The following is a 13,989-nucleotide window of genomic DNA, read 5'->3' as shown; positions in this document are numbered from 1 at the left end:
TGGCCAGAGGGGCCGATGGCGCGATATGGCAGCCTCGCCTCTGTCAGTCTGCCCCTGGGCAGCTGTGGCTACAACGGTAGCTGCCTCCACCAGTGTGTGAATGTGAGAGTGAATGAATAGTGGAATAATGCAGTCCATTATTATTTACAGTTTCGTCGTGAGCAAAATGTTGAGGAAACAGTATCTCATGTTCCTTCTGGTATTATGGCCTATGACGAAATATGGATATGGACTTCTATGGCAGTTTAAAAAAGTAAATAAGGTGAGTAGGAGATGGAAAAAACAAATGATAACATTAGCATAACAAAAGGTACTGCTGCATAACCTAAAGTAACTGAAAGTTGATTAACTTATATAAGAGAATATAGCTGGGAAGCAGACCACGTGAGTCCTATTCGGGGGTAATTTTTAATCTTCAGTTACACAAATACTGGGATTTTCCATAGATGATCATTCTGGAACATATCGTGTGTATAACGGATCACATCCCAAGAGTATTGTAGTAGTATTTATTTATTGTCATTGTCAAGAACAATGAAATTGCGTTTGGGGCTATTTTTTTTTTTTTTATTGTATCATGAGTATGATGAAAGGGAAAATATTTCTTGGTTTTCATAGCAAGTGACCCCAAAAAACTACAGTCAAATGCAGGAAAGCAAAACAAACTAATAAGAGATACAGCAAGAGACAACATCTGACCGCCCTGTCGATGCCCACCACTTAACCTAACAAGCTCATTGGGGCAACAAATCACCTCATGTCCCTGGTCATTAGATAATTAGGAGAATCTCATTGGCTACATCGTCCTGTCATTTGTTATCTGCTACCCGATGCCAAACGCTGGATTCATCTGACAGACTGACTATGAGGAGTATCTTCAATAGAGAGACCAGAGTAGGGAGACCATTTGAATAAGATGATGCTTGTAAGGAGGATTATGTTAAGTGTAATAAAAGCAAACATAAAGTACCCATTTACTTAAATGTTGGCTGATGTTATGCTGTCGAACCCTTGCAGTCATCTTTGAAGTAAATTATATTGCTGGTGAGAGCAATTTGCATTTTAAGGATGAAAAAAAACCCCAAACATCAGCAATAATAACATGTGCAGCAGGTTTGCAGTTCTCCGAGTAGCTGCAGCACCTCTGTTGTGATTGTAGCTGCAGTGTATCAATGCAAAGTGCACTGCAGTAATAACTTTAGCGGTGTACATGTCAGATCAGCTGTAGTACGTACAGCTGGCAGGCCAAAAGAAAACAGTGGCTCAGGTTTCCAGAGTGACTGAAGTGTGGTTTATTTGCACAGACAAATCATGAAACCAAACTGAAAGAGGGAGGGAAAATACAAACTGTGTGACTAAGAGGAAAAAAGAAAAGAGCTTTAGAAAAACATTACAAGCTAAAAGGGAAAAAAAGGGGGAAAAAAAAGGAGAAAGCAACAAAACAGCCTGAATCTGAACAATGTTTATAAAACTGCCGCTGCTTGGTTACAAATAAAGGATGTCATAGGTGATGAGCTTCAGTGTAGCATTGCTGTCCTGAGGCCACAGCACCTTTAGATGCACTTTTGACTGGCCGCACTGAACATGAAGCTCATGGTCATTGATTTTTTTTTTGCCCCCCCTCTGACACTTAATCTAACCCACAATGATCTACGACCTTATTTTCACACTAATTTCTTCTTGATCAGAGGTGATAAATATCACATTGACATAACCAACTCTTTGTGCATTGCATCAATGCACTGTTTTGTTTAACATGACACTGCCTGGAGTGCTCCAACTCCGAATGGCAGTTTGAGAAATGACCCATGGTGCAGCTTCTTGCCTTCAGAGATGTAGCAAGCAGCTTGAAAAAGGTATTCTGCTGCACTGCAATGGATTCAAGGGTGTGTGTGTGTTTTTCTTAACAAAAAACAAGTGATAAAACTGATGTATAAAATCTTGCATTGCTGTGAGTGAAATGATAAGCCAGACATCCTAAATCTCTTTGGTTAACACAGAAAATAGTTACGCAAGCGGAGCTGCGCGCTTCACCATTTCAGTGGCCACATGAATATGAAACAATAAAGCTATGTTGTTGCAGCTGTACACATGATGTGGTTCTACTCGTGTACTTAACTTATCAATGAATGCTGACAATTGTAAACTGACATAAACTTATTTTAAATGAAATTGTTGAAGCAGAAGCAATAGGTGTCCTTTTGCTAACATACGCTTCTGAGTCTATGTAGATATAGAAATATCTCTAATAGATAGATAGATAGATAGATAGATAGATAGATAGATAGATAGATGGATGTAAATTTTCACTTGGAATCCAAAAAACCAAATAAGTTAATAAACAAAAGCAAATTAATTGTGTGCCAAAGACAGGCCTCGCTAACACAATGTCTTTAAAATTCTCATTGTTAAATTAAACTCATGTGCACTCACAGGAAGTGATGCAGGAAGTGATGCAGGAAGTGATTGCTCATCATGCATCACTTTGTCACTACCGGCTGCTGGAGTGGACTTTACGAGCACTGGTTGCTTTTGAAAGCCTCAAATATATACTATACAGCCAAAGTATTTGGCCACCTATACATTACACATACAGGAGCTGTTGGGCCATGGAAACCCAAGCCAAAAAGCTGCTGGTGTACAAGCTGTGCTGATTGTAAAGCCAGCAGAGTCAGCAGAGCGTTCGAGGTCTGTATGCCATGGTGGTTTCAAATGCTTCCACTTACAGTTGATTAAAGAATATCAAGAAGCAATTTGTCAGATTTGCTTCATGCAGTAATATAGCACACTCAACTTCAGTGAACTCACAAATGTTTGTAAAGACAGTCTGCATGGCTAGGTCATGCTATACACCTGGGCTAATGGTATTAAAAACACCTGAATTCAAAGATTCAGAGGTGTGAGGTGTGGCCCAGTACTTTTGTCCAGGTGTTTGTGGTTATTGGCAGTCATTTCAGTCACTTGCCTCAATGTTGAGAAAAGTTTAACTCGGGACCTGCCCATTTGGTACTACTAGCATTTTTCCCGCCGGTTGAGGATGCTGAATCTTTTTGACTTTCTATCATCTCCAGTTGCTTCATCACTGTGACTCGCTTCCTTAAAATGTATCTGTCCAGACGTCTACATGCTCCAACCCGTAAAACCCTAATTGAATCGAGATAACGTTACTTAGATGAGCAAAGTTAACAGCGGTAGTGCTTTGGGTTATGTTGTGTTCGTAGGTTGAGTTAAATATTTTATTTTGTGCATTAATAAAAAAAATCGTTGAGTAAATAAATGTCTATTTAACAGATGAAATAAAATACATTCTAGGGTTTTTATACACCTTAAATAAACTTAACACAGCAATACTGTTATTAATGATTTTATATTATTTATATGACTTCAGGCACTTTAGTAACACATTTATCTACGGTCTACACATCAGCAGCACATCAGCAGGGAGCTGTTTGTTTCAGTTAGGTGGGCATGTGATTTAGCTTAATGTATAAGTATCAATTTGAACAGGTTAAAGTTTCATCACTTAATTGTTTATTTATTTTTTTGCGTTCCTAAAGGTTGCTACCTATGTGCACATTTTTGCCTGCGCGTTTAGTTCAGTTTATACCTTTTTTGCTGCGTATGGGTCTGTTTGTTCTCCCACTGAGCTGAGGACAGGGCCACAGGTGAGATCCCTCTAAATTACACACAAATGGTCATTAATTATAGATGACACTTTGGTCGCAGAAATGATTTCATCCTCAAATGAGGGCAGCCTCCGCTGAGGTCCACCATGCTTGTGTGTGTGTGTAATTGAGTGTGTGTAATAGTGCCATCACCTGTGGCACTGCTTCCAGCTCAGCAGGAAACGCATACACACCTACATGCATACACACACATTAACATGGGCTGTCTGGTGTGTGTGCGTTGGTGAATCCAGCAGCCCCATCCAGCACAACGAAGTGCTTTGATGAACATACTCATTATGCTAAAGAGTGCTTCATGCCTGGGCTTCCCTGTGCCTTCAGGAAAGGTTAACTCAGGATGGTTACACAGCACAGCAAGAACCTGTGGGCACACAGGGGCAGAGAGGCTCTGGAGGAGTGTGCTGACGGTGTTAGATGTCTCAGGACCGAAAATAGATCTGGGTAAGCAGAGCAAATATCATCGGAACATCAAGGTGCCACGACGGATGCCACAGAACAAACAAACATTGCAGCCAGAGCAGTTTTCACACCGAAAGGTGTTTTCCCTCACTGATCTAAAATCATCTGATTAACGTGGAAAATGCTGCACAGAGACTTCATTGTTTTTATCATGTTATCATTGTTCTAGTGAAAAGCAATGCCAATGGGAAAAAACGGAATGTAAATCATATTTAACAGTTATATGAATAAGAACGTTTTCACAGCAATCTTGGTTTCACCCCATGATTCAGCAATGTGAAGAACTACCTTTAGCAGCAACAACATGAAGTAATTGCTTTCTGTATTTTTTCCCATTCTTCTTTCCAACATTGCTTCAGTTCATCGAGGTTTGCAGCATTTATTTATTTCCAGCTCCCTTAAAGTCCCTCCATGGCATTTCAATTGGGTTGAGATCTGGACGTGACTGGACCATTGCAACACCTTGTTCCTTTTCTTTTTCAACCATTCTGTCACAGATTTGCTGACTCAATTTCCATCAGGCTTTAGTTTTTAGAACAGATTATCTCAAAATATGACTCTAGGATACTTTGGTATATTAAAGAGTTCATGGTCAACTCAGTGACTGCCAAGTGCACTGTGGTTGCAAAACAAGCCCAAATGACTGACAACGAGCAGGAAGTGCTTGTGCCGATATGCTGTGATAAATCTTCTGCAAACGTGGGACTGTGCATGATCACCAGAAAGCTCTACTTTGGTCTCATTCGTCGCGGAAATGTTGTGGTTTGTTCAGATGCAACTTTGCAAACCTAAGCTGCACTGCAATGTTTTTTTTTGTTAGTTTTATTCATAGAGAAGAGGCTTTCTCCCTGGCCATATTAGCCTTTCTCTAATAGTACTGTCATGAACCTTAACATTTAACACGCTGCCTGAGGGCCTGAGATGTAGCTGTCTTTTTTTCAGCATTACATGGTCTAACCCTGGGCTGAATTTTGATGAAATACCTACTCCTGGGAAGACTGCAGCATTGAGTTAACACACACCTGAAAGCTAGAGAACAACAAACTGCCATTTATCCATCCAACCATTCTCTTTTTATCCAAGTTCCTGAAAAAGAGCTTACTGAGAATTCAGAACACTTCTATTTGACAAGCCTCATCCAAACATCCACACGCACATTAATATAGAAGTTTATTTGATAACTGACATTCTGATTCCCGTTTAGTATCTTATACAGGGACACTTTAACATGCCCATTGTTAACATCCAGTTTATATGGCCATCTTTTCTTAGATGTAACCATGCTATAGCCACAATGTGTGGATTCTATATAAAATGAGGCTTGAAACAAGACTACAATAAATACATTGTTCTGTTTAGCACTGTGCATTGTTATATAGTTGTGGTAGAACAATGGTTCAAGACTATCACACCGCATGTGATTACACTGGGTTCTATTGTGCACTGTTTTTTCTGGTGTTACACATTGCAATTAAGTCTTAGAGCAGCTTATATCAATTTGGGTAGGTAATTTCTACAAGAATTTGTAAGCTGTAGGGAAATTCAAATAAGTATTGTTATAAGTAAAATGCGCTAAACACTGGAAAAATAATTACAAACTGATAACAAAGAAAACAAAAAAGCTGAGATGATTGTTTAGAAAATGTACAACTATCAAGCCAGAACATTTTTACCAATCATTTTTAAGGAAAGACAGAAAAATATTTCTTGTGACTGTTATTTTGCCTCAATTTGCTGTCACTTTATTTCATATGAGTTACATTGTGTAAAAAAATGACATTAGTGTAAACTGTACCAGGGTTGTGCCAAATCTGAGCACTGGTTAGAACATGAAAAAAGTTAACAGTATAAAAGAATGAAACTGTACACAAAAATCAAAGTTAATTTCTCAACTCTCTGCTTCTCCACCTCTCTTTCCTTGTTTCTCTCACCATCCATCTCTCCCCTCAGAGTTAGAGATTAGTGTATAATTACATGGGAGATCAGCAAAAAATGGGGGGAAAGGGACCAGTATATTTTAACAAGGCGGTCGAGGAGGAGTGTCATGAGGGGGAGGAGGTGGCGCGGCCCTCGTCACGGGCCGACTGATTGTCTGCTTTTAATCCTCGACCTCATTATCACCTCCAGGTCCGGCAGTGGCAGTAAATGAATCTATCTGCCGAGTGTCAAATCTTCACACCTTCACCCTGGTAATCACCCCAAGGTGCAAATACAAGAGATAGAAAGAATGAGAAAAATGGAAGGAGAGAGAGAATATGACCCCAGCATTTCATCAACAAAATCCCCTCATTTCATAATTAGTGCTGTTCATCAATTGTGTTATTTCTCTGGCAATTAAAGCTGGTTAAACACGTAGTTTCTGTAAGGTCACAGCGGTGACATAAATATATAGATTTTTGTTCATAAAACACCTATTACTGCTGTCATATAAAAACAGTCACGCTTTGACATTTCTCTCTTCACACATTGTACTGATGTCTCATACGTTACTTTTTATTATATATCGTGACCTGGAAACTAAATCTAGAGCAAAGGCAAAGCATCAAAAAGGATGACAGATAAACAATGGCTACATTTTAAATATCAGTATTAAGACGACATTCTTAGGTTTGCATTGAAGTTTATTAACTGGGGATTTATAAAACTGCAGATTTTGCTTGTATTCTTAAAGTGATATCAAAAGAGAAGTACATTCATCTGTTTATCAACAGAAGTATCTAATTAACCAATAGCATGGTATAAATTCAGAGGATTTAGGCATGTAGACATGGTCAAAACAACCTGCTGAAGTTTAAACAAAGTATTAGAACGGCAAAGAAAAAAGATTCAAATGTCAATGTCAGATGGGCTAGTCTGACTATTTCAGAAACTGCTGATCAACTGGGAATTTCCCACACAACCATGTTTAGGGTTTACAGAGAATGGTCCAGAAAGAAGAAACTATGAAGTGAGTGATAGTTCTCTGGGTAAAAATACCACTTTCTGATATCAGAGGTCAGAGCAAAGCTCAAATAATTTTAAACTGGTTTAAACTCAAATGCCCTCTACAGTCACCATATATTAGTCCAATTAGGACCTTTATGATGTGACGGAACGGGAGATTCCCATCACAGGGTGTGTAGCTGACAAATTTACAGCTTCTATGTGATACTATCATGTCAATATGGACCCAAATCTCTAAGAAGGTTTCTAGCACCTTGTCGAATCTTTGCTGTGAAGAATTAAAGCGAAACAAAGGGGTTAAAATGAAATGAGTAGAAAGGACAATAAATCATTTTTTAGGATAAGATAACCTTTATTAGTCCCACACATGGTAAATTTGTTAATTTGTTGTCTTATTTTAGTGACAATTAGGAACTCCTTTAATTTAAGAATCACGAAAATTATAATTATACTATAAAAAATGTAGCATGCATATTAAACACCGAAAAAGGAATATTTCAATTTTATTTAAACATCATCTGTTAAGAGTTAATCAGTTATAACAGAAATAAAAACCATATGTTGCATCGTCTCAGCTCTAAAGATCGTGTGCACCTTGTGTGTATATTTTATATGAGACCCAACAAAAAAAAAGAAAGAAGAAAATTGGATCTTTCTGGATTTATTTCGTAGTAACAATGCTTCCATTTTCTTTTTATTGAAATATTGCTTACAAGGTATATTCACTTTACTTTTTTATTTTAAAGCAAACTGTAAGTATCATTACATAGCTCTGTATAGTGACAAATGTTTAAGTGAAACCTTAAAGTGAATTAATATATTAAATCAGTTTCATGATTTTTGAATACTGTTAAAAACATTGTACTTGCTCAGTCTTCTTTAATTCGCTATGCACCAACGCCTACTTAATAACAGTGGAATGAAATCTTCCCCTCAAGACATGCAACCCTTTGCTTCAGTTGTCATAGAAGTTCCTGAAAAAGAGCTTCCAGCTGCAGGAAAATGACTCAGTGATAAGTTGCAATATACTTCCAATGGACATAAGTCCTTTGGACAAATCTAACAAAATCTATGCTACCTTGAAAAACTATAATCATGCATTATTGAATTGGCAAGGATAGTGTGTAATAGAGAGATCCTAAACTCATTCCCCTGTGTGAATTATTAATTGAATTCAAATAACAGACAGAATAATTTTCTTAAAATATCTCAATCATTTTTCACTAGGACTTAAGATGGGGTAAAACAACAGTGATGCAGTCTGTATGCCTAAAATGTAGACGCACAATGTGATGGAGTGTGATAAACAGGAAAATAATTTACCAGCATCTGCAAAGGATGTGGCACCATGTTGGAGTGGATGATGACCACATAACACCCTCTTTGTTTAATGAGGAAATTCAGAGTTGATATAGTCCTTTCTTGCTTGCTGGCTCTTTTCCAACATGTTGCCACATCTGTCGTAATCATTGTCAGCATTGACTAACAGGCCCTTGTTTATTTGAAACCCCCTTCACTTCCGCTTGGACCATTTCACTGGCTTATCTGCATGTTCGTGCAGCAGAAGAATAGCTGGCTAAATGTTGTACTAAGGCCAGAGTAAAATATGATAATGAGTACAAATGGGATTATTAGGAGGCTGTGTGTCATCAGTCTGACTGATCCATGATGTCAAACTAGCCAAGCAAATTCAATTAGGCCTGCAATTACTCCCTGGCGCTAGTGGAGATGTATTGGAGATGTTAAATATTGATGGAAAAATAGATGCCACATTTTTTCATCTCCAAAGGTGAACGCATCTCCTCAAGGTAATCACAAATGCTAAACATGTAGCCAAGTCCATTCATCCTGCTGAGAAGAAACATGTTGTGCTGTCATAAAAAGGGTCAAACAGAGGTTCTGCAAATGCACTGCAGGTTTATTTAGGCTGTGAAAAATGCATGATTTGATTTCTCTGAGATTTTCTTTTTATGTTTTATGAACTTGAGATTTATTTACGTTGAGCTTGTTGGTAGAAATGATCTATCATAACGTCCTTCTTTTTTTGTACCAACATATATAAGAAATATAAGAATAAAGGTGGAGGAGTTTGTAGTTAGACATGGGTGGTAGATGAAAAAAATTTGAACCTTGCAATGTCACATAATAGCTTTTATTCCAAGAAAGAAATAAACAAGATACTAGATAATCACAAACCCTGTACTTTTGCAATCACTGCCACACTCATTAAATGATGGTGTACCATCCAAAAATAGGCAGGGGGTCCAATACAAGTTATAAGTGAGACAGATTTTTCCTTGATTCCCTTCACTAGCAAATTACAATGCTACAGATCAACAATACTGTGCAAACGTCTTAAGTCACCTTTCCTTTCTTGATATTTAAAAGGAAAGTGTGAAATGGGTGTAGCAATTTGGTATGAAAACCTTGATTCTTCACTGTCTAAACTCTCTTACACAAACTTTCTTGTAATTTCTTAAAGCAGCCTTCAGGAACAATTTTCCAGGCTTCTTGAAGGACATTCAAATGTCTTCTTTGGATGTCAGCTGCTTTTTATTCCATTTTGTCAAGATGACCCCACATGGCGTGCGCTCTGGGGAGGTCAGTCCATGACCGATGATGCTTTTTTGTGTGATTTGGGGATTACTGTCATGCAACAATAGGTGGATCAATTGAAAGGATAGATGTATATCTCAGGTCTTGTGGTCCTGACTTTCAGATACTATTCCTGCACTGTGGATAGTTTTTACCCTTGAAATTTGCCATTTCCATTTCCTTCTAGTTGAGGACACTACTGGGGGACACCACATGCCAAGATATATATCTCAGCATGTCCATGCTTTAGTTTTCAGGTAGTAACTCTCTCGGAATCACCCCATTGGTGCAATAATTATGCCTAATATTATGTCAAACTGTTTTATCTTAGCTTAAGAAATGGGAACAAGGACCGCAAAGTGTGTAAAGATACAATTTAAAGAGTTGCTTCTTTGTTGAGCTGTCTTTCAGAGGGTGCTAGTTTTCATTTTGCAGAAAAAAGGTGTCAGACACAATCAGCCAATGTCCAAAAAACAAACAAAAAACCCTTTCCTAAAAACAAAAACCCTAAAAACCTTTTAAAGACCTTTAGAAAGACTAGAGAACTATTGCTATTTATTAAATTACAAGACAATCTAGCACATAGTGAAACAGGAGGAGCACAGTGAGGCCATGAAACTTCCGTAGTGCTAGGATTGTATGGACAAGTTAGTGAAGAGAGTGCTAGGTAAACCCAAACCAGACAATAGATCTCTACCATTAGTAACGTCCAAAACAAACTGTATGTATTAACTGCAGTCAATATTTTCAAAAAAACAATGCAACAAAAGGATGTTTCAAACAATGTCTGTTTGGGTACATCTACAAAATAGTGGTCCAGCTGAAAAACTGGGGAACCACTCATCAATATGTTTGTTAAGAGATATTGATTTTAAGCAGGGCCCCTCTTTGAGGATTTTGCATGTTAAGTTGATTGGTGATTTGAATTTAGCCATAGATGTGGATGTGACGGGGAATGGTTGTCTGTCTCTTCGGGTGAGCCCTGCCATTTACTGGTCCAGGATGTGCAATGCCTCTCGCCCAATGGCAATAGCTCCAATGGCCAAAAGAGCAAAACAGAAACATACCTGCTGTTAAACTTCTCAGGGTGCTTCTCTCTCATAACATGGAAACGATGTGCGATTGAGGCATCCTGAAAGAGACAATAGAATTGTATGTTTTATTGAAGCAAGTTGGTGTAATAGTTTAACAACAGATCATAAGTGAATTACAGTCTTGCAACCTCTAGTTTTGGACACTTTAGTGTATGGAACTCTAGGTAAAAAAAATTAATTAATTAATAAATAAGCTCTTCTCTACAACAAAGTATCAGGACCTCATTAAGAAAAAAATTTATTTATCATTTTTAGGTTAAAGTCAAAATTCTGAGAATAAAATCGAAAATCTATTTTGAGAAAAAAGTCGAAAGGTGGAGCTTACAGTTGTTCTTTCAAGACAAACTGCCAGTTTTAGTAAGAAGGAAGGAAATCATTTCCCTTTTAGCACATAAACACAGTGCGGTGATAAAGTGTAAGGACTTTGAAAAGATGGTGCAGAACGCTGCAAATGGTCAGATGGAAAAAACCACACAAAGTTGGAAGAGTGGATTTGTACGAAATGAAATGACTGGTAATGGACAGATGCGAGCTTATTGATGGTTACACCCTCGTGCAATAAAGAGGATGTATGTTGTATCACAAAACGGCAGATCAATTTGTTTGACTACATCATCCACACAAGGCATTTTGTAGTCTTGAAAAAACAACTGTAATCACCACATTTCAAGTTTTTTCTCTTTAATATATTTTTTTAATGTGGCCCTAATAATCCTTTGTACTCATGTCATTACAACAATTAATAGCATGCAAAATTTTATTACGTTAAAGTTTAAATTTATGTCAGCTGATATTTACTCCACACTTCTCAAACATTGCAGGCACATCTTGGATGTCCATGGTGTTTATATCGCTATAAGATTACAGGAGCTGTAGTACGCAGAAGGTTGCTAAGCTTTGGATGAAGTTGACAGAGACCCTGATGAAAACATGCTGCTTCCATACGGGCTAATTAATTAAACACATACTGCTCCTAACCACCCTACAGGAAGCTGCTGAAACCTCAGCAACCAAGTTGTTTTCTTTCTCTGTATGTACCTCGCCACTCGTCTCTCTGCAGTTCAGATTTTCTCCAATCTACTTCTAAACCTAAATACCCATAATCACTCATCATTCTCTCACATGACAAAGGTTTTTGTTGATTAATAACAATAACATTTTGAATATTGCACAGTTTTTCATAAAATCACAATGCAGTCAAAGGTACTTTTAAATAAACGATTTAAATGTATATGAAGTGTTTCATTTTAGTTTACCTGTAATCTCATTTTTGAAATGGAAAAAAAAAGACTACTGCCTACTAATAAATTTCCCTTCACAGTGGTATACTTTCTTTGTATTAACCTGGGCATTAACTGTTTAAATGTACTGGAGCACAGCACCGCAGTTTGAGTTAAAATATATTGGATATTTTAATATCAAAGAGCATTTGTGCAAAAATGCTAAACAGGGTATTTAATCGGAACACCAGTAAGCAGGTGAACATGACATATGAACTCAAATATGCCGTAAAGTATGCACAAAACCTCTCAGGGCGTGAGGCCTGACTCTAATGAAGGAAAAACATAAATTTCCTTTAATTTACACTTCCAAGTCCGTGTCAGCAGAAAAACGTGTACTGGCCTTTGTGAAAAACTCTGATGAAAACTTATCTTGCTCTGAAGACATCTCAAGAAAGAGTGAGGGAAAAGTTGCTGTAAACTTTCTGGGCTTGTTCCTCGCCCCCCCTCCGCTGAAGCAATCTGTTTTGACCCACTCCATTTTGAGTGGCACTATTGAAACAGCACCTACAGGGAGGACCCCCTGCTAGCTCTCTGTACAGAAATTTAGAAGAAGCCAAAAGAGAAAAATCAATGGAGTTTCTCTTGATGTCTCTTCAAGATGCTGTAAGCAGAAGACCAAAAGATTTCTTCAAGATCCCCGCAGACTCGCCTCACGCTTCCATCGTGAGCAAGAAAGGTGAGGTGATGGATATATCTGAGAGATTGTAACTTGATTTTCTTACAAACAGGACAATAGCTGCAAACAAGAGAGCAAAAGCCAGGAGAGGTTGTCTCCCCTTTGGTTTGGGGTCTATTATCTGAGATCTGTACAAGTGGAGCTGTGGCTTTGCAACAGTAAACAGCGTTTACTGTTTTAGAACAGTAACTGTTTAGAACGACAAAACACTTTGTCGTTCTACATTGCTGTACTGTTTGTTTGCTTTAAATTAAAAAAACTTAAAAAAGAAACACTCTAATGCTCCTATAACCAAAATACAGAACATTTACAGTATTCACATATAGTATATATAACAAAATATAATTTTATCTGTACAAATGTTTGATAAAAACATGAAAACTGTTCAAAGTCATATACAAATTTACACAGAAAAGCAAAACCTCTATCAAAACAAAAACAAAAATATTATTATATTAGCTTTATTTAATTTTTTTTTTATTCAGAAACACAAACAACAATAGAAAACAAATAGAAACAACCCCACCTGGAAAGCTTCTGAAACAAAATCACTTTGTGCTTTTGATGTTTTCTTTTACCTCCTAAATTATTTTGTGAAAATCAATTTGGACCAATCTAAAATATAAAATTGAAATTTGCGAATTACAATACTGTAATATTCTGAATATAAAATTATTTTCTTTCCATTCTTGTAATAAATTACAAGTGAGCAGCAGGTGAATAGCTATTTTTTTCTTCCTTGCTCATTGTTTTCTTTTTTTAATTATTCACTATGCACCATGCTAATACACCAGCGTGCACTGCACATCTTGGTCAAGGGTACACTCAAAATGTGTGTAGTATAAAATGACAAAATTGTTTCAGGGTTCTTTTTTGCGCCAAACACGACTTATCAAGAAATATCTTTTCATTTCAATGGGTTTCAAATGTTTAATTAATATCTAATTATGTTTATCTAAGCAGAATTTGATAAATAACTTTTAAAAAAATGTTGTAAGTTACAAAGAGCTTTCTTGGTTGAGTGTAATTTTAGCTGTTCTGCAAAATTGAGTTGAAAAAAAAAGTTAGTTAGTTAAGATGTTGTGTTTGTCCAACTGGATACATTTTACTAGTTTTCTGACTGTATGTGTAAAAACAACACAATAAAACACCAATATGACAGGAGTAGTGGGCCAAACCTTGAATACATGTATGACACATTCTTATGCACTGAACCCCTCACAGGTCTGATGTGCCGTCAGCTCACTCCCCCC

The 13,989-nt window shown here is 37.3% G+C and overlaps 1 protein-coding gene across 1 annotated transcript in view; it reads right to left on the bottom strand.

Annotated features, from left to right (window-relative positions):
* The window catches only part of dgkb (diacylglycerol kinase, beta), a 72,965-nt gene that overhangs the window by 16,065 nt on the left and 42,911 nt on the right, over positions 1 to 13,989 (bottom strand). Inside the window, exon 20 of the mRNA XM_013912429.1 lies at positions 10,751 to 10,815. Within this exon, the coding sequence (XP_013767883.1) occupies positions 10,751 to 10,815 (65 nt within the window). The remainder of the gene's footprint in view (positions 1 to 10,750; positions 10,816 to 13,989) is intronic.

The sequence above is a fragment of the Pundamilia nyererei genome, unplaced genomic scaffold (genome assembly GCF_000239375.1).
Source record: "Pundamilia nyererei isolate P.nyererei 1_Seehausen unplaced genomic scaffold, PunNye1.0 scaffold00090, whole genome shotgun sequence".
Taxonomy (NCBI): domain Eukaryota; kingdom Metazoa; phylum Chordata; class Actinopteri; order Cichliformes; family Cichlidae; genus Pundamilia; species Pundamilia nyererei.
This window is presented reverse-complemented; position numbering and strand designations above follow the sequence as displayed.